Below are 26,880 nucleotides of genomic sequence, written 5' to 3' on the forward strand. Positions count from 1 at the left end.
TCATAGCACAGTGAAGTGGAGGCCAAAGCCCAGAAATGGGTGGTCACCTCCAGTATAGTTCTGTCAGAAGGTGGGGCTGACCTTGTGGCAGGCAACATCTCACTGACAGGTCTCCAATCTTTATAGCGCAATCCTCGGTCAGGTGAGGCACCTACTCATAGCCCTGTGCATCAGAGATTTGACTGAATAAATCCTCCCTTCTGAAGAGGTCCTCATCTGAAATCAAGCATTTCTTTTCTTTTATTATTGAAAGGGCCATGAAATGAGAACAGAATGAAATTCTCATTCTTGGAACCATGTCCACACCTGAATTCTCCCCAAGGACAAGACCAAGCCTTTGTACCCACTAACCTGTCCTTACTGACAGACTCGCCTGTAGGTCTGGCACTGGTGGCTGCCACAGGCTCTGTGCAAGACTTCGAGGCGCCAAAGGAGTTGGGGGTACTGGAGTCCAGTGGCAGTAGCTGCTGACTGTGAGAGGATAGCATGGTGCCCGCAAGAGAGCCCGAGAGTGGGATGCTGTTAAAGAATGCCGTGGAGAAGTCCCTGTTGTCAAGCAAGAACAAAAGCCAGCTGAAAATCAGATGCCATATCAAGTACCCTATATCTTCTACATAACATTTTTCTTGGTTCAGAGACCATCTATTTTCATGATAGGTAATTTGGAAAGTTACAGACAAGTCCAAAAAAAAAAAAAATCCATTAATATACTATATGTAACTGAATGTAAGATCCACTAATACTCTCTGTACCACTAAGAAAGACTACTACTATTACTACTACCACTTGTCATCACAGAGATGTTAAATTGTGTAATCATGTCTTTTGAACAGAAAAAAATGAAGCATACTAAGAGGTCCTTCCTTTTATTAACGGTGATAGGCCTTTCCACTGGATGGCTATATCTTTTTTTTTTTTTTTTTTTTTGGTATCAGGGATCAAACTCGGGACCTTGTGCTTTCGAGGCAGGCGCCGGAACCACTGAGCTAAATCCCTGGCCCTGGATGGATATATCATAATTGACCTAACTTAGTCTCTTAGCTTCTGCTGCAACAAGAGACAAGATATTGCAGTGTTAAGTAGAGGACCCTGTGCCAGACTAGCAGGGCTGACTTTTATACCACTTGCAAGGTTGTGGCCTTGTGTACTTCAATCACTTCTACTGTACTTCAGGTTACTGTATGTAAAACAGAAAGTCCTAGGACTCTTCCTATGGGGTTGCTTTTAGGATTAAAAGTTAGTATAGCACATGCTTAGCATGTAGTACCTGATCAAAAAATGCCTGGAATTATAATTACCACTACACCTGTTGATTCACCTATTACATAAGATAAATTCTTAGAAGTGAAGTTGGAGCAGCAAATGGAATGTTTGTTCTTGATTTCTGATAAACACTTTAAAAACTTCCTGCTTAGAGATTTAAATTACAAGCTATTTATGAGACTGCCTATTTCCTCATAATCTCACTCAATTTTATCAAATTTTTGATGCTTGTCAATCTGATGGATGAAAAATGTATCTTTTTTTTTTTTTGGTACCAGGGATTGAACTCGGGACCTTGCACTTGCAAGGCATGTGGCGGCACCACTGAGCTAAATCCCTGGCCCAAAAAATGATATCTTAACCATAGCTTTGGTTTGCAATTATTGTTATGTAATTTTCATATAAAAATATCTGATTTTCTTTTTTGGTGAATTCTTTATTCATATCCTTTGTCCATTATTTAATTTGATTATTGGTCTTTATTATTAATTTGAGATAAGGATTTACATATTTAACCCCCCCATTCCTTTTATGGGTAGGAAATATCTCCCCAGGATGTTGTGTTTAGATTCTGTTATAGTCATCCTCGTCAAAGACACTACTTTTGTGTGGCCTAATTTGGTGTCATTTATAGAAAAGATTTTTACCTCTGAGATTACATAAAAAAAATTTTTATACACTCCTTTCAACAAAACTATTTTAAACACCCTGCCCCCCCTGCAAAGAAAAAACCCTTGGAACTGTTTTTTATGAGATTGGGATCCAACTTGGTTTCTAGAGTGACAGTCCTTTTCATTCATTAAATTAGCTAATGTTCAATGATATGAAATACTAACTTTAAAACTCCCTTAAATATTTGGGCTTTTCTGGGGAGGAAATTCTAATTATATTCCATTGCTCTATTCATGTGTCGGTTTAGTACCTCATTATTCAGATTATTACATTTTACAAGTATTAAAATTTCTGGTGGGGTTAGTCTTCCCTGATTAATCTTTTGTTTGTCAGAACTATTTTAAAAGCTTAAAAAAACAAAAATTCAGCTATTCCTATTTACTTTTCCACCCAACTTTAGAATTACCTTGTCTGATTTGAAAATGCCTATGGTTATTTTTATTAGTTCAGGTTAAATTTGTAGGTTAAGGGAGAACTGACATCTTTGTTTTCTTCTTTTCTTTTCTAGTAGTAGTGGGGACTTAACCCTGGGCCTTCACACTGAGCTAGATTCCCAACGCTTTAACTTTTCATTTTGGGACAGTCACTACCTTACTCATCTTGGGCTTTAACGTGCAATCTTCCTGCCTCAGCCTCCCAGAGCGCTGGGATTACAGCCCTCAAGAGAACTCAGTATCATTATGATACTGGGTCATCCTAGCTAATCAATGGTATGTATTTCTAGTTGTATTTCTTTGAGCTTTCTTTTAAGTCTCTCATAGGGTTTAAATTTTGTTTTTTAATAAAGATTTATATTTCTTAGCCAGACATAATGGTTTGTGCCTGCAGTCCCAGCTACTAAGGAGACTGAGGCAGGTAGACTGCTTAAATACGTAAATTTAAGCCAGCCTGGGCAATGTAGCAAGACCCTGTGTCAAAAGAAAAAAGCAAAAACCAAAGATGTACACTTCTTGTTACATTATAGATATTTCATTTATGAATGTGATTTCTTCTTTTATCTGTTTAAAAGTAGTTGGTGATACTTGATTTCATGTTGATTGTATCTAACTACCTTATTGTCTTCTTTGATTGTCTGTGGCAGTTTTTCCAGTTGATTCTCACACAGAGCATATCATCCTTAAATAATGATACATTTTACATTCTGTTTTCCAATTTATTCTTGACTAACTGCATAGGCTTGGACCTGTAGGACAATATTAAATTATAGTCACAAGAGTAAAAAGTTATTTAGTCTCTGAACTTGATTTGAAAGAAGATGACTTATTGAGTTAAGGAACCAACTATCCTACTTCCATTTAATTGAGTTTTAAATCAGAACATTGAATTTTATCAAAATGTCTCAAGTATCTACAAAGGTGACCATACTATTTGTTTCTTTTGATCAGTTGACATGTAGACTTAACAGTACCCCCAAATCTGAATTTCCTTCCTAAAATCTTATTTGGTTATGGATATTAGCATCTAACATGCTGTAAGATTCAGCTTGTTACTATTTTATTTAGGATTTTTCATTGAGATTCAGAAGCAAAATAGATCTGTAATGTATTATGCTCTACCTTTGTTTTCTTTTGCTTTTGAGATAGGGACTCACTAAGTTCCCCAGGCTGTCTCAAACTTCTGGGCTCAAGTGATCCTACTGCTTCAATTTCCTAAATAGCTGAGACCATAGCATGCACCATGGCACCTGGCTATCTTTTTACATTTTGACGTAAATATTACGTTCTTTGAAAAAAATAAAAATTTCAAATGTGTCTTGTCTATGCACTAGAATATGTGCATCTGCATTAGTTATCTGTTCTTTTTTGTTGGTTTTTTAAGACAGGGTTCTCACTATGTAGTCCAGGCTGGCCTTGAACTCACTATGTAGCTCAGGCTGGCCTCAAATTCGCAGCAATCCTCCTGCCTCTACCTCCTGAATTCTGGGATTACAGATATGTACCACCATATCTGGCAAGTTCTCTGTTCTTTAGATTTGTTAGGATCTCCCTGTGAAGCCTTCTTAGTCCGGGGCCTTTTGGTGGTGTTAACTTGTTGATAGTGTCCTCTGTTTTCTTTTTTTTGGTTTTTAAAGACAGGGTCTCATTATGTAGTTCAGGCTATCCTTAAACTCACTACGTAGTTGAGGCTGTCCTTGAACTCGTGGAGATCCTCCTGCCTCAGCCTCCCAAGTGCTGGGATTACAGGAGTGCACCACTACGGCTGCCTGTTCTCTATGTTTTCTAGTAAATTCTTCAGTTTTAGTAATTTTATTTTCTTCAAAAACTGCCTACTCTCCCTGCCTCACAAACGCAAGTTCCTGAATTCGATCCCCTGTACCAAAAAACCAAACCAAAACAAACTATCTACTCTCCAATTTATCTGCACAGAGTTCAGCAAAGAAATCTCTCATCTTTTTTGATTTATTTTTTATCTGTGATTATTTCCCACTTAGAATTACTTTGAATATTGTATTGTTTTCTTTCTTAACTAATCTAATAACTACTTATATGGTTGTTAATTGTTTGAACATGGGAATCAGGAGGGTGAAAAAGCCTTTAAAACAAAAGGAATCAAGGTTTGGTGCCAGAAATATATACCCAATGGCAGAAAGGCCCCTACCTCCTTTGCCTACTTAATATGTAAGATCTAGAAGGATCTATAGAACAAGTGTCATCCCTGCCACAACGACATCCTTCATTGCCATAGGCCTAGCAGTGCTCAAAGCACATTCACATACTTGGTCTCACTCGATCCTAATAAAGGCTGGGCAGGTGGCTTACCCGGTGTAGGTTCACAATAAGAAAAAGGGTTAGTCAAAAGGTAAATTATTGATCTGGGAGGGATAAGCAGATCTGGTTCTAGCTAGATTTCTGCCTTGTGGGGCCTCAGTGCCCACACACCTAACATGAGAAGTCAGGTCAGCACATCAACTGATTGAAGATCTCTTTAGCTTTCAAGGAAGATCCGGAACAGCTCATGGATGGATAGCTGCAGAGTGCAGAGGACTATTGTGCCTTGGTCTCCATGAATGACTTCCTGATGTCCTAAGAGGATTGCTACACCTTGACAATGTTCTATTTTCTTCACCAGGCCTTTACCATCCTTTGAATTAACAAATATCATTTCTAGAGAACAACCAATATAAAAGCAAGCCTGACTGTAGACATTGAGACAATGGCAAATGGTGAAGGAGTCCATGTCCATCCTTTGCCCCCATGGGGTAATATCAATGTGTCTCAGAGCCCTACCCTCTGCCTAGCAGTTCCATTTCTAGGAATTATTCTGAGGAAACAGTTACAGGTATACTCCAAGGTTAATTTACAATCCAAAAAATTGGACACAAACTACAAGTCCACAGTTGAGGAGCCAGTTCAGTCAATCATGGTGCTTCATAGGACAGGAACCTGAGTAATCACCAATTGAAGGCTTCAGAGGACTATTTATTACAGTAGACAAAAGGTCAAGACACAGTAACAAGTGGGGAAAAAGATTGGAAATACAGACACCAAAACGTCAGCAAGGGTTATATCTGAAAGATTGGATTTTAGATGTTTATACTTTTCTTTGGGCTTTTAATATATATACCTTTCATCTTATAAATATGATATATATATATTCATAATAAAAAATGTCATAAAAATGAAACAAAGAAAAAATAAATCAGTCTGACTTCTGTATTCATGTGTCCTCCAGCGACCTGCCAACAGTGAAGTATGGTAGACACACTAGCTCTGAGAAGGCCTCCTGGCCTGCAGGCCATCTCAGCCCTTTTCACATGAATCAAATGTACACAGAGCTCTGGAAGGAACAACTCTCTTCCATATTTGGTTAGTCTTATTGGCCTAAGAATCTGTGAAGACCTTAACTATAAAAGTACTAATTGGTAAAAGGAGAGAGGAAGATCTCCCCAGACAAGGTCACAGAAAGTTTGGTGAATGACTGAGTACCCAGTGTCCAGCTGTGCTATGCAGAGAGGTGTGATTCTTCTCCGACCATCTGCTGTCCGAGTCTCAACTTGTTTCTTCAAAAGATTCTGGCAAAATAGAGTCACATAAATGAATGGAAAAGTTTCTGCCAACTATCAAAAAACCCAAAAAGTTGCTTCTTAATTTTTTCTTTTTGTGATAGGAATACTTAGTATAACATCTATTCTCTAGTAAATAATGTAATACAGTATTGTTAACTGCAGGTACACTGCTGTGCAGCAGATCTCTCAGGACTGACTGAGACCGTATGCTTTGGCAATACCTCCCCATCTCCCTTCCCACAGTCCCTGATACTCGCCATTCTATTGCCTGCTCTGTGAGATTGACTTTTTTAGATTCCTCATATAAGTGTTTTAATAAAAGTATTTGCCTTGTGTCTGGGTTCTCCTTAAATTATTATATACACTTATAAATAATAAGTGTATATAGCTTTTTAAAATGTCAGTTATACTTCATTATAAGCGAGGTATGGTGGCTCAGGCCTGTAATCACAGTACTCGAGAGTCTCAGGCAGAAGGATCATTATGAGTTCATAGCCAGGCTGGGCTATATAGTGAGTTCACCATGAACTACATGGTGAGACCCTGTTTCAAAAAACAATAAAAAACAAAACAAAGACAAAACTATACCTCACTATAATGAGTTGAAAACAATAAGGCTTCTAGAGGAAGAAAGAACAAGAGAACGAGGAGGGAGAGAAAGGGAGAGGGAGAGAGGGAGAGGGGGAGGGAGGGGGAGGGGGGAGAGGGAGGGGGAGGGGGGGAGGGAGAGGGAGGGGGAGGGGGGAGGGAGAGGGAGGGGGAGGGGGGAGGGAGAGGGAGAGGGAGAGAGGGAGAGAGGGAGAGAGGGAGAGAGGGAGAGAGGGAGAGAGGGGGAGAGAGAGAGAGAGAGATCCTAAGAGGGATTTTAACTTCCCTTTCTACAGCCCTTTTGGTACAATGAAATAAAGCCAGCTAATCAAAGTGTATAAGCATTTTTATCCAAATAGGCACTCAATTTCCTGTACATTAAAGAAGAAAGGACAGAAAGCTACTAGCTGAATCAACTCCAAGCATCTTCCACTCTGTCAGTACCACAGACATGGCCAGATTCCTGAGGCTGCAAGCACATGGCCAGGCTGGCCAAGTCCACCTGACTGCCATGGGGCTCAATGAAGAAATAAAGGTTCAGGCCTGCACCTGTGAGCCATATTCTTTTCCCTAAGCTGGTGATTTTCAAACCGACTTTTATCATAAGAGCCCTTCCTTCCAAAAAAGGCTCATATCTAAGGGTTCCCAGTCACAAATTCTGTCTAAATAACCCAGGGGAGGCTTGTCAACTGACATAAAACTCCCAGAGATGGTTTAAGTTCTCCAGGTAAGCTTGCTATTTCCTATCCCGCTCTTGTCCCCATTTATAATCCCTTGCTCCCACAAGTAAACATGGGCTTCCAGATGAAGAAGGGGCACCCACAAAAGTTTCCTAGGGGTAGAGACTGAAACCCACTGTTTGAAAGTCTAGAACTTCCTAGAAAGGTGAACCAGTGGAGGTCTGGCAGCTCCTATAAGAGATGACCTTCTCTAGGGCTCCCTGGGACAAGGAGGCCTTTGAAAAAGGTGCTTTAGACCCCATGAATGCCTTGTGGAGCTGTAGGCATGGGGCCAATTGGCCTCAAGCTAGCTAACTGTGTCTTGTGCATGGGTGTGGCATGTGCCTTCTTTACTAACACTCATGACTGTGGCTGTACCTTTGTGCACTGTCCAGGCTGCCTGTGCTAACTCTGCCCTGTGACCGTGTCTTCAGTGCCACGGAACCAAGTCCTCACCTTCCTGATGTCTTCCAGACTTTCTCCATTAACAACCCCTGTGACTGAGGAAGCTGAGGCTGTCTCTCTGGCTGTGGCACCTTTTTGGTCCAGCTGCTGCTGTTGCTGCCTCCGTTGATACTTGAGCATCTCAGGGTTCTCGATGACAGCAGTGGAGAGCTGAGCCTCGGTCATGATGGCTAGGCTTTTGCCATAGGTGGACTGGTGAATGCGGCTCTGTGGGAAGATAGGAGAGGCTTGACACATGGGACTGAGTATTGCTGTGGCCCACTCATTGGTACATTGAGGGTGTGCCTTCCTGGCTATGAGCAGCAGTGTCTGGGAGGCCAACTCTGGTTGTCTGTCCCTGACTAGGTATCTCTGTCAAAGTCTTACAACCCACTAGATGTTTATAGCCTTCCATTTATCTATAGCAGGGATGACAGTGAGATACTGACAAGAGAACATCAGTTACACTGCCTAGTGCAGAAAAAAAGTGGCAATAAATACTGTTGCAACTGAAATGCAGACATCTAAATTGCTAACTTAAGGTTCTTAACTCATCCCAAGGACTTTAAACACTATGGGAACCAGATCTTGAAAGCAATGGTCTGCTTTTGCTGCTCTTGTCCTCAGATATCAGCCACTATGGTGGGAGGTCCCCACAGGACTAACAGTGTCTCTAAAACCAGGAAAGGCTTGGCACAGCAGCCTGAAAGAGACCTTTCTGTGCTACCCTGTGATCCTTCTTAACATTTTCTGATCCTTCTGAGCAAGATCCCCTCCCATCTCCTGGGCCCTATTAATTCCTTGCCATAACAAGCTAGACAAGAGATCTACAAGATCAGGGACAGTGTCCCCAGCACACCATAGTGAGTGGTGCTCATTAAAGCATGACAGGAAAATAAGCACGATAGGAAAATAATAAATGTAAGGATATGCAAATGACCAGCACTGTTTTCTGCTCCGGATAGGGACTATGGTTAATGGGTATTTGTCTCATATCAGAGGATGCTGGGTTGGGGGAAGCTGTTTTCTAGGAAACAGGATTTGGGACTTGTGCCTGTAGGCCTGAGTGTAGCCAAGGATCTTCCTTAGCCATCTTGGTTTCTGCCCCCTAGCTCCCAAGTTTGTCACCTGGAATCTCAAGATATGCAGACCTTGACATCTCAGAGACTGGCCAAGGTTTCCTTAATGGGAACCTGGCAGTGAACTGGGAAATGTAAATTAAAAGCAGTTATTATATAGGCCCACATAGTGACCCTCTAAGGGAATGCACAACTGTGCCATGGTAACTGATGACAGTGACAAGGTAGGACAAAGACCCCAGGCCTGGTAATTTAAATGAAATGGGTATATACCAAGAAATGACAATATTACTAATATCAGTAGAAGACAGTGGGATGGGGAAAGTACCATAAGCAAGGACCCCTGGCAGGGGGTGTCCCAGGGGCAAAAATGTCCCTGTGGGTGGCCTATTATCAGCTCAAGAAGAGAGGTAGAAACCAATTTCATAATAGAGACTTATTAACCTATTTGCAAAGAAAGATTATACTCTATAAAAGGGAAACTACCTATTATACTTAAATTTAAAGGTGGGTGTGGTAGCACATGCCTACAATCCCAGCACTGTGGACCGCTGAGACAGAAGGATCATCAGCCTGGGCCGTAGAGCTACGTTCTGTCTCAAAAAAAACCCCAAACAAACAAATAAGCAACCACAACAACAAAAAACAAAGAAAGAAAGAATATTTCACTTTCGAATGCTCCCTACTCATCCAGAGTGGCTATCATTTCTCTTTCCTCTTTCTTTCCACCTTCAAATAAATCATCTGTTTTAAAAAAAGAAAGAAAAACCTTAAAAAAACAATGTACAGATACATGTTCATCCCATAAGAGGGTGTAGTGAAAGGGATCTCTCAGAGCTAAATGGCTATTTCTGTGGTCACAGAGCACACAGCAGCACATGGACCAGCAGCCTACCTTTTCTTCCTCACTTAGGGGGTCTCCAAGCTCATCTTGGGAGAAGTCGAGGAATGCCACAGAACCATCCATAGAACATACCAGGATACCCAGCCCATTCAGAGTCCTGGAAGAAACAGCTATCAGCAGTCTGGAAGCAAATGCCTGAGGTGGATACCATGCCACAGTGGCTGGCCTATGAGGATGGTTGGACAGTGCTCTAGGTAGAAACTCTTGGCTTCCTTCTGTGGCCCGAGGATGGGGCAACAGTCACATCTCAGACTGCCCTTGTGGCCTTTAGTTCTAGGTACATGGACCAAGTATCTCTTACCATAAAGATTTGTAAGAATTTTCAATTTTAGTTCTCTTATTTTTGTAATCATTAAAAAATATCCTGAGGATGTGTATCTATCCTAAACATGGTTTGTTTGAAAAGGCATTTTCCTTTGGCAAATCCTACTTGGGGCAGGACATTTTCATAACAGGAGGCACAGGAAGTGCTGGCTCCTGGATCTTATGGAAACCACATGTTGAGGTCTGCATTCCTTTGGGAGGGTGCACTGGACACCTTGTCCTAACCATATTCAGGCCTTATGACCTATTGCAGCCTATGTACCTTTTCCAGTTTAGATCTAAAATGGCCTCAAAGGACTCATGTGTTTAGAAGATGAATGGATTATGGGGACACAATAGCTGTCTTTTTTTTTTTGGTACCAGGGATTGAACTCAGGTCCTTGTGGTTGCGCAACAGGCGGTGAAACCACTGAGCTAAATCCCCAGCCCACACAATAGCTGTCTTGCTGTTAGGAGGCGAGGCTTGGTCAGAAGAGGCAGGTCACTGGAGGCATGACTTGGAAGGGTAAATCTCCAGGATATGAGCAGCTTTCCTCCACAGCAGGCCCTTCCACCATACCATTTCTGTGTTTGACCCTGCCAACCATGGACTGAAATTTATGAAACATCACCCAAAATAAACCTCTCCTTCTTTAACTTGTATCAGGTATTGTCTCAGCCATGAGAAAGTGACTAAGACAGCACCACAATAAGAATTCACCTTACCAAGATATATCCATAATGGATTTGTCAAACAGCTCATGTATGACAACCAGAGGCCGTTTCAGACACGTGAGCTAGAAAAAAAGCAGAAAAGATTACTGGAATTACTGACAACCCTAGTTAACACTACCTGCCTGGAAGCCTTGGTCAGAGTTTCTGCTGACAAATTATGGTATATTCAACACAATCCAGACAGTAACTGAGATCCACTGTGCAGACCAAAGCCTGCCAGAAATATGTACATTACAGGTTGCTGCCTCAAGGCTTGCTGTGATCTAGCAGAGGAGATGGCTTTATATACACAGCACCAGAGAAGACAGAATAGTAAGGGAATCTGAAGGACTGTGATCCAAGCAGGGGGACAACCCTAGCTGGGAACATAGAGAAGATCTATGGAGCAAGGGATGAGGCAGCCTCAGAGAGAATACAGCTCAACTTCTCTGGGATCATGAGTTTAGGTTACTCAACAAATGGCGTAACTTATTACACAAGTCACATGGGCTTACTTTACAATGTGTGCAGACAGTCCACAGAGGCCCCAAACTAGTATACATTCCCTTTGGTCCAGACTCAAAGTTAACTACCATTAAAACTTTGCTAATTTATTTCCTTTGGGCCTATCTTTTGCAAATATTCATTTCATTCTTCAAAAGGAGGCACATAGTATAATGTATAATATTCAGCATGTGCAGGTTCACTAGCTAGTCACTCTAATTTTTTTTTATTATTGTTATTTTTTTTTGGTACCGGGGATCAAACTCGGGTCCTTGTGCCTGCAGGACAGGCGGTGGAACCACTGCGCTAAATCCCTGGCCCAAGTCACTCTAATGTTTTTGAAAGGCAGCCTTTCTCCATGTTTCCACAACTACAGTGAGTTTCATCTCTCACACCTAAGTGTCTGCCCTCTCTGCTGATATGCTCTGAGCCACAGAATACTGGGCTAGGTGGAAATACACTTCTTCATAGGACCACGGGCTCCCACTAGCTGTTGTAGATTTGGGGAGGGTACACTGGTGAGCCTTTCACCCACAGCCCGAGTCAGGTATGCAGGGAAGGAAGAACTGTGGCCACCCTAGTTCTGAGGAAGGGCTGGGGTCTCAGCTATCTGGAATTTACATCAAGAATCTTGCTCCCTAAACTAAGCGTGGTGGCACATGCATGCAATCCCAGCACTTGAGTCTGAGGCAGGGGGAACGCTTTGTTTGAATTTAAGGCCAGCCTGAACTGCACAGTGATGCCCTGTCTTGAAAAAAATCTTATTCTTATCCTAATTCCATTTCACTAAAAAAGTAGCCTTGACCTCCTCTCATAAATGTGCCTAAAGATCTATCAGGAATCTGGGGCCTGTATGACCACTTGACCTCAGCATTTTAAGAAATATGAGCAGGACCAACAATGGGCAGCTGGATGTGAGGAGCCCTGAAGAGCATGCTCTGAACTGCCACTATGGTTCTGAAATGGGTGTTAAATGCCTCCTCCCCTTTCTTATTTCTTTCATCTGGCTAATAGTTTCACTTCTACTTTCTTGTCATCTTTTTTAGATTCCATATATTAAGGAAAATATGAGACATTTGCCTTTCTGAGTCTGGCTTATTTTGGTTCATATAATGGTCTCCAGATCCATCCATTTTCTTGCAAATGACAGAATTTCTTTCTTCCTTGTCACTGAATAATACTCCATTGTGTATATATACCACATTTCTTTATCTATTCATCTGCTGATGGGCATCTAGATTGGTTCCATATTTTGGCTATGATGAATTATGGTGCAATAAATACAGGTATACAGGTATCCCTATAGTGCGGTGACTTTTCACTGCTTCAGGTATATAGCTGAATCAAACGATAGCTCTATTTTTAGTTTTTGGGGGAACTGATTTTCATAGTGGTTATAATAATTTACATTTCCACCAGCAGTGTAGAAGCCTTTTTACCCCCCATATCCTTGCCAGCCATCATTGTTTTCTTTATTCTTCCTGATAGTCATTCTGACTGTAGTTTTTTGAGAAGTACCTGTTTGATTCACTTGCCAATTTATTGATTGGATTGATTGTTTTGGTCTTAAATTTTTTGAATTCATTATCTGTTGGAAAAGTCCCATTTTGTAGGCTGTCTTTACTCTGTTTTTGTTTTTTGTTTTTTGGTACTGGGGACTGAACTCAGGTCCTTGCGCTTGAGCAGCAGGCGGTGAAACCACTGAGCTAAATCCCTGGCCCTGTCTTTACTCTGTTGCTTCTCTTGCTGTGCAGGAACTTTTAAAATTGACATAGTCCTATTTGCTGATTCTTGCTATTATTTCCTATGCTGTTTTGCCTGTGCCTATGGCTTCAAGTGTTTCCCCTATGCTTTCTTTTAACAATGTCAAGGGAAAAACCAAAACCAAAACAAAAAACAATGTCAAAGTTTTAGGTCTTATACTCCATTCTGAACTGAGTTTTTATAGGGCAACAGACAAGGATTTAGCTTCAACCTTCTACAAGTGGATGTTCAGTTTTCTTAGAACTGTTTGTTAAAGAGCCTATCTTTTCTCCAATGTATATTTTGACTCCTTTGTCCAGAATCAGATGGCTGTAATTGCATGAGTTTGTTACTGTATCCTCTATTCTGTTCTATTGATCTATGTGTCTATTTTTGCACCAGTACCATGCTATTGTTGCTACTATGGCCTTGTAGTATACAGTAGTACCTCAGTTCATGAACTTTTTTTTTGGTACCGAGGATCCAACTTGGGACCTTGTGCTTGTGAGGCAGGCAGTGGAACCACTGATCTAAATCCCCGACCCCTCATGAACATTTTTACTTGGGAAAAATGTGGTTTGCAAAAAAAAGCATTTAGCAAAATTTTGTTTTAGTTTGCAAACACTGCATTAGGTGATGAACATGATTGTGGCCATCTTTTCCAGAACTGTGGAACAAATTAAGTTCATGAACCAAGATACAATTGTAATTTGAAATTGGGTATTTTGATGCTTCTGGCCTTGCTCTTTTGGCTTAGGATTGCTTTGTCTGTGTCTTCTGTGTTTCTGTATGAATTTTAGAATTGTTCTTTCTACTTCTGTGAAGAATGTCATGGGTATTTCAAGGGGACTTAAGTGAATCTGTAGTTCACTTTTGGTAATATGGCCATTTTGACAATGTTAATTCTGCCAATCCATGAACATGGAAAGTCATTCTATCTTCTGGTGTCTTCTTCAATTTCTTTCTTCAGTGTTGTGAATTTTCTTTGTAGAGGTCTTTCATTTGGCCAGATTGATCCCTAGACATTTTATTTGACGCTACTTTGAATGGAATTGTTTCCTTAATTTCCTTCTCAGCTAGTACATTATTGAGTAAATGATTGAGTAGAGTAAAGCTTTTTTTTTTTTTTGGTACTGGGGATTGAAATTGGGTCCTTGCGCTTATGGGGCAGGCAGTGGAACCACTGAGCTAAATCGCTGGCTTAGAGTAAAGCTATTGATTTTTCATTGTAGTATTTCCCCTGTGATCTGGATTTTGTTCATGAAGTCTGCCTACTTCTATGTCCTCAAGCGTTTTACCTATTCTCTCTTCCCGGAGATTTAGTGTTTCTGTTTTACCACTTTTTTTTTTTTTTTTTTTTTTGGTATCAGGGATTGAACTTGGGTCCTCGCGCTTGCACAGAAGGCGGCGAAACCAATGAGCTAAATCCCTGGCCCCTGCTTCTGTTTTAATATTTAGATCTTTGATCCATTTTGATTTTAGGTTAGTGCATGGTGAAAGATATGGGTCTAGTTTCAATCTTTAGCATGTGGAAAGCCAGTTTTTCCAGCACCACTTATTTAAAGAGGGTATCTTTCTTCCAGTGAAGGTGTTTGCCTCCTTTGTCAAAGATAGGGTGACTGAGTATGTCTGGAGTTGTTTCTGCATCTTCTAGTCTGTTTCATTTATCTTCAGGTCTATTCTTTTGCCACCATGCTGTTTTTATCACAGTAAAAGCTACTGATTTTTTTCCTTTTTTTTTTTTTTTTTTTGATACCAGGGATTGAAATCAGGACCTTGCGCTTGCGAGGCAGGCGGTGGTAGCACTGAGCTAAATCCCCAGCCCAAAAGCTATTGATTTTTAGATGTTGATTTTATGCCCTGCTACACTGTTGAATTAATTTACCAGCTCTGAAACTCTTTAGGGTCTTCTCAGTATAGGATAGTGGTGGTGAACCTATGACATGCATATCACAGCTGGCTATTTGTTACCACTGAAAGCTCTAAAAGGTTTGCCATCACTATTATAGGATCATATCATCTATAAACATGAATAATTTGACTTTTTCGTTTCCTATTTCTAACCCTTTTTTTCTCTTGCCTAATTGCTCTAGCTTCACTTTCAAGAATTATATTGAATACTAGTGATGAGAGTAGACATTCATGCCTGTTTCCTTGAGAAGAAATCCTTTCCCTGGAATAAAACCAACTTGATCATGTTGTATGACCTTTTTTCTTTTGGTACTGGGAATTGAACTCAGGGCCTCCCACTTGCCAGGCAGGTGTTGTGCTGTTGAGCCACATTCCCATCCCTGTATGACCTTTTAAATGTATTGTTAAAGTCAGTTTGTGAATATTTTAGTAAGGAGTTTTACATCTATGTTCATCAAGGATATGGACCTATAATTTTCTTTTTTGTGTGTGTTCTTGTCTGGTTTTGTTATAAGGGTGATGTTAGCCTTGTAGAATGAGTTTGAAAGCATTCCTTTCCTTTGTATTTCATGGAATAATTTGAGGAGCATTGGTGTTAGTTCTTCTTTACAAGTCTGGTAAAATTCAGCCATGAACCCATCTAGTCCTGGGTTTTTCCTTGGTGGAAGAATTTTTATTCCTGTGTCAATCTACTGGTTGTATTGACCTGTTTAGGTTTTGTATATGTTCTTGGTCTGGTTTGGGTAGATCCCAAGTGTCCAGAAATGTATCCATTTCTTCTAGACTGTCCAGTTTATTAGAATACAGGTTTTCAAAGTACAGTAGTCTCTAATAAACCTCTGGGTTTGTGATGTTTGTTGTAACACCACCTTTTTCATCTCTAATTGTATGATCTTGATCTTTTCTTTGGTTAGCTTGGTGAAGGGTTTATTGATCTTGTTAATCTTTTCAAAGAATGAGTTGTTTGTTTTACTGATCCTGTATATTGTTCTTTCAGTCTCTATCTCACTAATTTCAGTTCTCATCTTTTTATCTTTCCTTTCGTTGGGTTTTGCTTTGGTTGTTCTTGTTTTTCTTATCTTTTCTTTTTCCCCCCCTGAACTTAGGACCTCACACTTGCCAGGCAAGTGTGGCACCACTGAGCTACATCCCTGGCCCTGTTCTTTTCTATGATCTTTGTTTTGTTTTGTTTGGTACTAAGATCTTGAGATGCATGATAAGGTTAAGATCTCTCTGTTCTTTTTTTTGAGACAGGGTCCCGCTATGTAGTTCAGACTAGCTGGAACTCATTATGTAGCCTAGGCTGGCCTTGAACTTGTGGCAATCCTCCTACCTCAGCCTCCCATGTGCTGGGATTATAAGTATGCACCACCATGCCTGGCTCTCTGGTCTTTTAGATGTAGGCATTCACAGCTATAAAATTCCCTCTTAGAAATGCCTTTGCTGTACCCCAAGATTGTGGTATATTGTATTTCCATTTCAATTTGATTCTAGAAAATTTTTAATTTCTTCCATGATTTCTTCAATGACCCACCCATCATTCATGTGAACTGCTCGATCTCCATGTGTTTGCACAGTTTCCGTGGTTTCCCCTGCTGTTGATACTTTTTTCATTCCATTATGAGCTACTAAGATGTAAGAAATTATTTCAATTTTTTTGGTATTCGTTAAGGTTTGCTTTATGGCCTAAAATATGATGTTTTGAATAATGCTCCATGAGCTGGTGAGAAGAATGTGCATTCTGTAGTTGTTGGATTGAACGTTCTGTAGAAAACTGTTAAATTCTTTTGAACTATTAATAGTTTAACTCTGATGTTTCTTTGTTCATTCTTTTGTCTGGATGACCTATATGTGGGTGACAGTGGAATATTAAAGGCATCCACTATTATTGTCGTGGGATCTATGTGGCCCTTTATGTTAAATAATGTTTGCTTTATAAAATTGGATACACTGATGTTAGGTGCATAAATATTTAAAATTGTGCATCTTTTTGGTGGATCATTCCTTTTCCCAATATGTAGTGGTTGCCTTTGTCTTGTCTAATTCTGTTTTGAAGTTTGCTTTGTCACATATGAGTATAGCTTCTCCAGCTTGCTTTGAGGTTCTGTTTGCATGCAATATTGTTTTCCATCCTTTCACTTTTAATCTATGTATGTCTTTGCTAGTGAGGTGTGTTTCCTGTAAGCAGAAATAAGCTGGGTCTTGTTATTTTTTGGAAGCTTTTTTTTTTGGGTACTGGGGATCAAACTCAGGACCCTGCATTTGCCCATCAGACTTGGTGCCACTGAGCTAAATCCCTGGGAGGTCTTGTTATTTTAATTCAATTTGTCAGTCTGTCTTTTAATTGGAAAATTAAGACCATTTATATTCAGAATTACTATAGAAAGGTATGTACTAATTCCTGTAATTTTGTTAACTTTCTGTTTGATTTTTTTCCTAATACTCACTAATTTATTTATTCTTCTGTATCTAGGATTCCTTTAAGTATCTTCTGCAATGCTGGCTTAGTAATCATGAATTTCTTTTGTTTATGTTTATCTTGGAAGGTCTCTACTTCTCTTTCGATTTTTTTTTTTGGTACTGGGGATCGAACTCAGGACCTTGTGCTTGCGAGGCAGGGAGTGGAACCACTGAGCTAAATCCCTGGCCCCTTCTCTTTCAATTTTTAAGGATAGTTTTGCTTAATATGATAATCTAGATCAGCATTTATTTTCTTTCAGGGCTTGAAATACATCTTCCCATGGCCTCTTAACCTTTACAGTTTCTGCAGAGAAGTCTGAAGTTATTCTGATGGGTTTGCCTCTATAAATGACTTAAGAGTTTCTCCCTTATAGTTTTCAATATTCTTTCCTTGTTCTATAATGTGACATGGGTTAAATTTTCTTTAAAAAATTGTGTATGGTTTGTTTTATCAAATGTTAAACAATTGGAACAGAGAGGGATCTCAGCACTCAGGGGCAGGATGACATCCTCCACTGCATATTGAGGTACTGAAGGTCATAGAACACCAAACTTGGTGATATGAAACTTAACAATCCTTTAGAATCTTAAGTTCTTATCACAGTTCTTACCCTTTAGTTCTCACCCTTCAACCCATCACTGAATATTTGCTGAGAACCTGCTTGATGGAAGGTACTATGTTAGGAAGAGAAGGAATACAAGAGCTTTAAACACAACACTGCCATTTCAGGGGCTCCTATCTCAAAAAGAGTATAAGACCCACAGTCTTATCCATCACAGTATCATCTAAAGGGTTAAATGGACAATTAAATAGAGGTACCAACTAATTATGTAAAGCAGTCAATACTGGAACCTTGAACATTCTGCATGTCTTTTTTGGACATAAGTCCTTACTGACTTAGTTATACACTGAGGAGTGGAACTGCTAGGTTATATGCTTAGCTTTAGCAGAAACCGGCAAGAACTTTTCTCAAGTCTCGTATCAACTTAAACACCCCTGAGTAATGCATTACTTTCAGCTAAGCAAATCCTTGTTAACACTTGCTACTCTCTCTTTTTTTGTTGTTGTTGCTGGGGATTGAACCCAGGGTCTCACTCAGAACTCTATTCCCTGCCCCTACTTTTTGTTAAACTTAGTCATTCTATTCTTTTTTTCTTTTTTTTTGGTACCAGGGATTGAACTTGGGTCCTTGTACTTGCGCAACAGGCAGCGAAACCACTGAGCTAAATCCCCAGCCCTAATAACATCCATCATATGGAATTTGCAAGTCATTCTATTCTTAAGTTGAATTTTTTTGAGGGGGATACTGGGGATCAAACTTGGGACCTTGTGCTTGCCAGGCAGTGGCAGTACCATTGAGCTAAATTTCCAGCCCAGTCATTCTATTCTTAAGTACATACTCAAATGAAAAGAGAGAACGTATGTCCACTAAAAGACTTACATAGGAATGTTCTTATCAGGTCAGGTGTAGTGGTACATACCTATAACCCTAGCTATTCAGGGGGCTAAGGAAGGAAGACTGCTAGTTCAATGCCAGCATGGACAACTTGGCAAGACCCTGTCTCAAAGTTTAGAGGACTGGGGGTATAGTTCAATGTTCCCTGGGTTTAATCCACAATACCACAAAACACACACTCTCTCTCTCTTTCTCACAAGAAAAAGAAAGAAAAAAGTTGCTTTTTATTAACTTTGGTAAAAATATCTCACAGCTAGAACAACCCACATATCCATTAACAAGAGAACATATAAATTGTGATATGCTCCTATTGTGGAACACTACACAGAAATAACAGGAGTAAACTGTTAAATACAGCAGCACACACAAATCTCAAAACATTATGCCAAGTGAAAAAAACCCACAATACTCAAAAAGTAAACCCTCATGAGTGCATTTATATGAAGTTCAAGAGCAGAAAAAATTTACCCATTTGAGAAAGGCTGTTAGAACTTTTGCACTGGTAAGGCTGGGGGAGGGTCTTGACTGGGCAGGGGCAAGAATTGTTTGGGCAGCGGCGACACTGGTGTAAACGTAGACAATTATTCACTAAACTAAATCTTTTAGGTCAGTGGTGGCAGACCTATGGCACACATGCCACAGCTGGCTGTTTGTTATAACTGAAAGCTTTAAAAGGTTCGCCATCACTCTTTTAGGTGAATACATTTTATATATATATACTATATGACAATACAAAGAATTTTTTAATAGGAAGTACACACAATATGCCAACTATGACACTGACTATGGAAGGTGCTGTCTGAGTATGGACACAGAGCTGCTCTGGCTGGGGGTCAGGGTAGATGGTCTTCAGTGTTTCCTTCTACCTGAAGGAGACCTTTCAGGTTTTTAAGGAGGGGCTGACTCCTGGGGCAGGGTAGAGGTGTACACTGGACACCATCAAAAGCAGCAGGCCTCTTCTTTGTTCAAAACCTCTGGGTATGCCACCTTCCCAGCCCATACCTCCCACCCTGCAGCAGAAGCTCAGACTGGTGGCTCACCCAGACAGAGAGCGAGCGGTCCTTGCTGCCAACAGCACAGCAGCAGTATGGGCAGCTGGGCTTTGCAGAACTCCCATTCTTCTGCTTCTTTTTGAAGATTTTTGGGTTGAATTTCTAAAGCCAAAGAACAAATGCTAAAGTAAGTATTTAAGCATCCACACCCCATGCCCAGGCATTAGAAATATCAAAGTCCTCACCCACCAATGGAAGTCCTTTACAGAGCCTGAACCCATGTTATTGGGGTATGTTATTTCATTTTCATAACTACTCAAGAAGGTATTTTGCTGATGATACAAAGGAGTTTCAGGGAGGTCTAAAAACATACCAAGTCACTAAATGAGTAAGCAGTGGAATGAAAATTTGAAGTGAGCACTACTAATAACTCCATTTCTGGAGACAACAGCTAAGTAGAGGGGATGGGAGTTACTGGAACTTGCCCTCTCAATTCTTCTTCGCCTGGGAGGGTCAACAGTAGGACCTGGTGAAAAGTTGAGCCTGCAAGGGAACTTCAGGGACCAGGACCTGTGCATTTCCCATCTCCTAAGGGAGTCCAAAGGGACTGGCAGGAGAGACTTAGCGCATTTAATTCCTTTTCTCCTCACTGTATTTGTTGTTCACAGCCATACTTACTTACCAGATATCAGCTCAGCCCAGCCCAAGAGGCTCTCATAATCTCACCAGGCCAGGGACAATGGCTATGTCCTTGACTGGCTGCTCAGTCAGGGAACTGACCACCTGTGTAACCTGCCTGTTGCTTTTGGAAAGGGTGGGAACACATGAAGAGTTCTCTGCTAACTTCCTGGACTGAGAGGCTGTGGGAGGTAGTGGAAGCTCTTGGAATCCCAGGCTAGGACATCTAAGGGCAGATGAGTGGTATCTCCTGGAGGGGTTTTCACTCCAGAGCATAGTTAGGAATGGCTAATGGTGCACAGTGACTGGAAAACATGGAACACGGAGGAATGAACATGGCTTGAGTCTCCACAACCACCAGTAGGTATAGGGCCTTGGGGAGCCTCATGGCTCCCCCTTGAGGCAGGAGTCATTTTCTCATAAAGCAGTTGCTCTTAAAGTGGCCATAAGGCTCACATGAGAGAAAAACATAGAAGTGCTTGCTAACTATTAAGTGATGATTTTCAAAAATTTTAGCAAAAGACCCTATTTTCAAACAAAATCCAATATGGACACCAACACAAAAAACTTAAGGAAGCAATATTTATTTCTATGGAATTTCCATTTTAAGGTATAATACATGATACTTATTTTCAGCCAAATGAGCTCGATTTGATCTGGGTCTTGGATAAGCTTTTACTTTCATCAACATGAATCTGCCAATCTTTTTACAGTAAGTCCTTGACTTACAAACGAGTTCTGTTTTGAAAGAACATAAGTCAATTCATTTGTAATGTGACAAAGTGAGTCTTATACAGTATACTTGTGAGAAGTTTGAAACTTGAACGTTTGTAAGTTTATTTGGTTGTCCAGTGGGAAGAAAATCTTGATTGACACAGGTTATTAGCAACTACTTAACTGTTTGTCTTGGGCATTCTCACAACACTCTTCAATTAAAGTCATCCAGATTGGTGTATATTCTCTCAAGTCTGAAAGATTAGCACTCTGGCCCTCTTTATCCTCCACACAAAGATAGGACGAGCATGCTAATGACCCCAGCATAGATCGACAGCTTTGACTACCACTGCCAAACATGGGGACAAGCATGCTGCTTCAGGGGTACTCAGAATTGCTCTGTGTTCACTGGAGCCAGCAAGTGAGCATGGTAGTGGAGTACCTTTGAACAGACCTAAACATGTAGAAGGCTAGTGTGGAGCTATAGTATTCCTAACAAAGAAGGATCTGGGTGATAGTCACCATTAAAACATTAAGTATTTACCGTGAAACAAGCACCACCATGTGCTGCCTCTCGGAGGACATCACTGCAATTTCCCATGTAAGTCACTCAACCTTGGTGAGGATTCCTGGAGAGTTTGGCACTCCCCAGGCTCTAAGGGCACATGTAAACTACTGCAGTAGGCCACTCAGGGTGGTGCTGACAGCTGCCAGGACGTCCAGAGTCCAGGCATACTCACCACAACAGTCACAGCTTTCCGGTGCCCCACGAAGTCCATATTGGTTTTCCAGCCCTCCCGTTCAATGATCTGGGCAGTGGGGCCAGAGTTGTTCATGGCATGGGCAGATACCAAGTAATGCCCATCAGGTGACCAGCTGAGCCGCAGCACATGGGTTGTCCCTCCACACTGAAAGAAATATTTGCATTTGAAAAGAGCTCAAGGACAACTATGTGACCAAAGCTGTCCTCCAGGATAAAGGTGAATTGTGATTTACAAACATGTTATGATGGAGCATGCATCCCAAGCTTCTGGCTGTACTTAACACTGTCACTCCAATCTCTCCAGATGGCACAATGAAAAGGGGGTTTTGGGGGCTGGGGATTTGGCTCAGTGGTGCCGCGCCTGACTTGCAAGAGCAAGGTCCTGAGTTTGACCCTGGTACCAGAAAAGGGGCTTTCGGTCAAATGAGTATGGGACCTGTGGTATCCTCCACTCCCCCATAGGACTAAAGAGAGAACAACAGCACAGAACTATATTCCCCAAGAAGATCTGTAGGGAGGCCAACTTTTGAACCATCAAGTTGGCATGGGGCAAATCTATCTAGTCCCTGACCTGCTGCTACTGTATATAGCATGTGTTAACCTTAGTATACAGTGTACATACAGCATCCTCAAGAAATTCTATAAAAGCCAGTGGTGGTGCATGCCTGTAATCCTTGCCCTTGGGAAGCTGAGACAGAAGGATGATCTTGAATTTGAGGCCAACTTGGGCAACACAGCGAGTACAAGGACAGCCTGAAGCCAGCCCTAAAAGATTTAGGGGTTAAGATCTTGAACAGAGAAGGACAGGACAAAGCAGAGCATAGATACAGTGATATCACCTGCCTCAGACCCAAAGGCAGGATGGCCCCCCAGCAAAGTCTGCAAAGTCCTACCAGTTTCCACTGCTATTCAAGATTCTCTTGTAGCTGTCTCAGGAGCCCAGCTCTTGGGAACCCCAATTGGCTGACAGAGCCCTAAGGAACTCCAGAAGGTATGAGGGCCACACTACCTGCACTAGGCAGCTACAGGTAAGGAGGACAGGACTAAGTAAGACCCAGTCCATGAGATTAGTTTTCTCCTTGTAGCCATCCTTGACTAGTGGGCAAATACTTATTCTTCCTGCATGTCTTCACGTCTGTGTCCCTTGCTCTGAGAAGCCTTCCTGACATAATTACCTCTTCTTGGCTGTTACTGCCCACTCTGGACAAAGGAATCATACTTAAAGAGCATGTAAATGTGTCTTTCCCACAGAGATTCCATCTCAATCCACTTTTATTTCTCTGTACCCAGTACTGTTTCACAGACAACTGGCACACTTAATGAACATCTAATGAATAAGAATGATGTATAGTTGCTTCTACATGAAATCAACTAAAATAAAGGAATAGATAGTAAAATACTACAAAAACCACCCTGATCTATACCTGTTCTACAAACTATACTGCTAACTCCACCCAACAAAAAAAGTCAGCTGTCCTGCAGAACAGACATCAATAAGCAAAGAGACAAACATTGCTAGGAACATACATGAGTCTCTAAAAAAAAAAAAAAAAAAAAAAAGAAACTCCTCCATGTTCCTCTCCTGCAATCCAACAAGCTGCTCAGTAGGGCAGTTCAAGGTAAATTTCCCATAAGGAATGGCTATATCTATGTCTATGGCATGAGCTAGGGGATATAATCCTATAAAAACAGCCCTAAAGTTCTCTTCAGCTTTAAAAATCTATGAATCTTTTTTATTTCCAAGTTGGATATTTAACATCTTCTCAGAAAGCAAAGACTTGTACCTTAGGGCCAAAGTAAGCACTCCAGAGAACATTGACTGGCCTACTCAAGCCCCAAGACTGCCTTCACACAGGTAGTCTAAACCATAGCATGGAGGTTAGGCAAGGACTGGGGTCAAGCTCTAGGCAGTCTCAGTTACCTCGTCAAAAGGCTTGGTGATGCTGGTCTCTAACTGCCAGTCCAGTGTTCTCCACACCTTCAGGCTGCGGTCGTCAGCTTGAGAGGCAATATATTTACCAACAGGGTCCCAAGTCAACCCCTTCACCAAACCAGAATGACCTCTCAGAGTTGCAAGAATTTCTATGAAAAAAAACCAAGAAATTTAGACAGACATTACTCAGGAGGAAAAACAATTGAGTATAGAAAATACGAGTGGCACTGGGCCACGTAATAGAAATCTAAGAGAAGGGAGTTAAGCAGTCCAATTTGGCCATCTCCTACCCCTGGGAACAAGCAAAAGAGGTCCTTAATTTGATCTCCATCAAGGCAAAAGCAACACAAAAAAAATGACTGCATCAAGAAGACAGGCACAGGTGGATTTCCCTTTAGCCACAGCTAACATCTGAGGGGTTGCACATGTCCCCAAATGAAAACGGAACAAGGGGCCTATGGCTGGGCCACTGCTGCCAATTCTGGCTCCACATCTTATGGGGTTGCCTGTGGCTGCTTTTGATGGACTAAAGCCTGGCAACCTGAGCTGTGACTTGAGCACTTCTGTAAGAGTCACCTTGGCAGGCCTACCTAATACCTTAGGCTACTGGCACTCAGCAGCAAGTCATTGTAAGTCCATGTGCACAAGATCACCTCCTACAGATTTGTAATATAAATGCTATACGGGTCCCCTTCCTCTGCTGTGGCCAAACTGCGTGTCCCCACAAATGCTTGTGTTAACTTTAAAAGAAATTGAAATGTCTTGACTCTAAGACCATAAGATGTTGCATCTTAGCCCATGAGGAAATATACTCCAGATACTGAGTGGGAATGTAAAAAACATTTAATTAAAAAAAAATTTATTAGTTAAAAACAGTAGCACTATAGCACTAAACCATCTCTTATGGTTTTAAATATAGTGAATAAGGAAAGTTAATATTTTGCAAAACTGGATTTATGTTAGCCTTCATTGGGTAAAGGACTTTACAGAGTAGAAGGCAACTGAGCTGAGAGGCCAGAGCCCAGTGTTGAGATGTAAACAGCATGTATGTGAATGCTAGAGTCCTCAAAGCCATGTCCCAAACTACCTTATGATCTGTGGCACACTCATCACAGCACTCAGCTACTCTTTTTCTTTAGCACAGACCTCTTTTAAACCTTAAACAAATGTAAATGAAAAAAAAAAAAAGAATTGGGTTCCTGATAAGACACACAAATCCAGGCCAGGGATTTAGCTCAGCGGCACAGTGCCTGCCTGCCTGAGTTCGCTCCCTGGTATAAAAAAAAAAAAAGCCAAAAAGGCACACAAATCCTGGGCCACTGTGATATACTTGGTGCCATCAAGAAAAAGTTGGGCCAGGCCAGGGATTTAGCTCATTGGTTCCACCACCTACCTCGCAAGTGCAAGGTTCTGAATTCGATCCCCGGTATCAAAAAAAAAAAAAAAAGAAAAGAAAAGAAAAGAAAAAGGAGATAGAAAGCCCACTCTCCCACACCCAATCTTGCTCATAGACACTGACAAGCAGTACTGTTGGCAATGGCCTATATCTGCTATCAATCAGCAGGGAAGACCTCAGACCTGGAAACTTCACGGCGTTCCAGATGACGACAGTGTTATCCACGCTGCATGAGGCTAGCCAGGCATCATGGGGAGACCATGCTACATCCATTACATCTAGAAGAAAGCAGGGGACTTGTGGTGAGTTCCCTCCACCCAGTACCCCAGTACTGGGGATTGAACCCAGGGGCTTTCATGCTGGGCTACATCCCCAGCCATCTGAAATTGTTTTGAGACTGGCTGGGCTCACACTTAAGCTCCTCCTGCCTCAGCCTCCCAAAGTTCTAGGATTACAGGCATGTGTCATCATGGCCCAGCACCAACACCTTTGTACTAGAACTGCAACCTGACACTTCCTGGGAGTGTGGCCTTAGGTCTGCTTCTCAACCTGCTAACATGCTTCTCCAGTCCTTCTGGCACTAAAATGAAACCCAATAGGGAAAGCAACAGAATATCAGGCACACAATCACATCAAGAGTTACTAACTACCTGAACAAATTTAGGCCTTGCTCCTGATCATGACCTGGATCTCACCTCCAACATGCTGTTAAGGAGGAACCCCTCCTTATGTAGTCCCAGACAGAATTAACCATCACACTATCATTTACTTCTTTTTTTTTTTTTTCTCCCGGTCCTGGGGATTGAACTTGGGACCTTGCACTTGTAAGGCAGGCGCCGGAACCACTGAGCTAAATCCCCAGCCCTCATTTACTTCTTTGTGATTCAGTTTTCTCATCTATTAAGTGTAAGGGCCAGGGATTTAGCTCAGTGGTTCTGCCATTCTGCCATCTGCCTCGTAAGCACAAGGTCCTGAGTTTGATCTCTGGTACCAAAAAAACTCCCAAAAAACAACCATCCATTAAGTGTGGACTAAAAAACCCTACCTTTATAGGGTTATTATAAGGATTAAATATGAGAAATTACCACTGAACAGTGCCAGGTACACACCAAAGATCAAAGGTCAGCTGTGAGATGAGTATGGTGGTGTACACCTGTAATTCCAGCACTGGTGGGTGGCTGAGGATTGAGGACCACAAGTTTTTTTTGTTGTTTTTTTTTGCACAGGGGATCGAACCCGGGACCTTGTACTTGTGAGGCAGGTGGCAGAACCATTGAGCTAAATGCCCAGAGGACCACAAGTTTGAGCCCAGCCTGGGCAATTTAGCAACTTAGTGAGATCTTGTCTCAAAATAAAATAAAAAGGGATGAAGATGTAGCTTAGTTTGAAGGCCCTAGTTTCAATCCCAGTATTGAGGGGAAATGTCAGCAATGAGGACTATAACTTTTCCCTTTCTGATTAATATACTGTGTATCTTTTTATAAGTAATAATTTTACTTGATTATTAGTGAAAGTGAAGTTTTTTCATGGTTTATTATCTATAATAGTTTTGGGGATGAATTTGCTCACAACTTACAATTAATGGGAGGTTTTTCTGTGTACTGCACATAACAAACATGAATGCATCTATGAAAATG

General features: G+C 41.2%; 1 protein-coding gene across 4 annotated transcripts in view; it reads right to left on the minus strand.

Annotated features, from left to right (window-relative positions):
- Hira (histone cell cycle regulator) overlaps positions 1-26,880 on the minus strand; it is a 108,182-nt gene that overhangs the window by 40,253 nt on the left and 41,049 nt on the right. For all 4 annotated transcript variants that reach the window (XM_087198139.1, XM_087198140.1, XM_087198142.1 and 1 more), the window contains exons 6-14: positions 25,426-25,521; positions 23,836-23,996; positions 21,892-22,059; positions 19,808-19,921; positions 10,705-10,775; positions 9,667-9,772; positions 7,705-7,920; positions 5,862-5,947; positions 352-546 (exon numbers count right to left, since the gene is read on the minus strand). In XM_087198139.1, coding sequence (XP_087054265.1) covers positions 352-546; positions 5,862-5,947; positions 7,705-7,920; positions 9,667-9,772; positions 10,705-10,775; positions 19,808-19,921; positions 21,892-22,059; positions 23,836-23,996; positions 25,426-25,521 — 1,213 coding nt within the window. The remainder of the gene's footprint in view (positions 1-351; positions 547-5,861; positions 5,948-7,704; positions 7,921-9,666; positions 9,773-10,704; positions 10,776-19,807; positions 19,922-21,891; positions 22,060-23,835; positions 23,997-25,425; positions 25,522-26,880) is intronic.

The sequence above is a fragment of the Heterocephalus glaber genome, unplaced genomic scaffold (genome assembly GCF_053883595.1).
Source record: "Heterocephalus glaber isolate CG9 unplaced genomic scaffold, H.glaber_assembly_v1.0 deba00001687, whole genome shotgun sequence".
NCBI lineage: Eukaryota > Metazoa > Chordata > Mammalia > Rodentia > Bathyergidae > Heterocephalus > Heterocephalus glaber.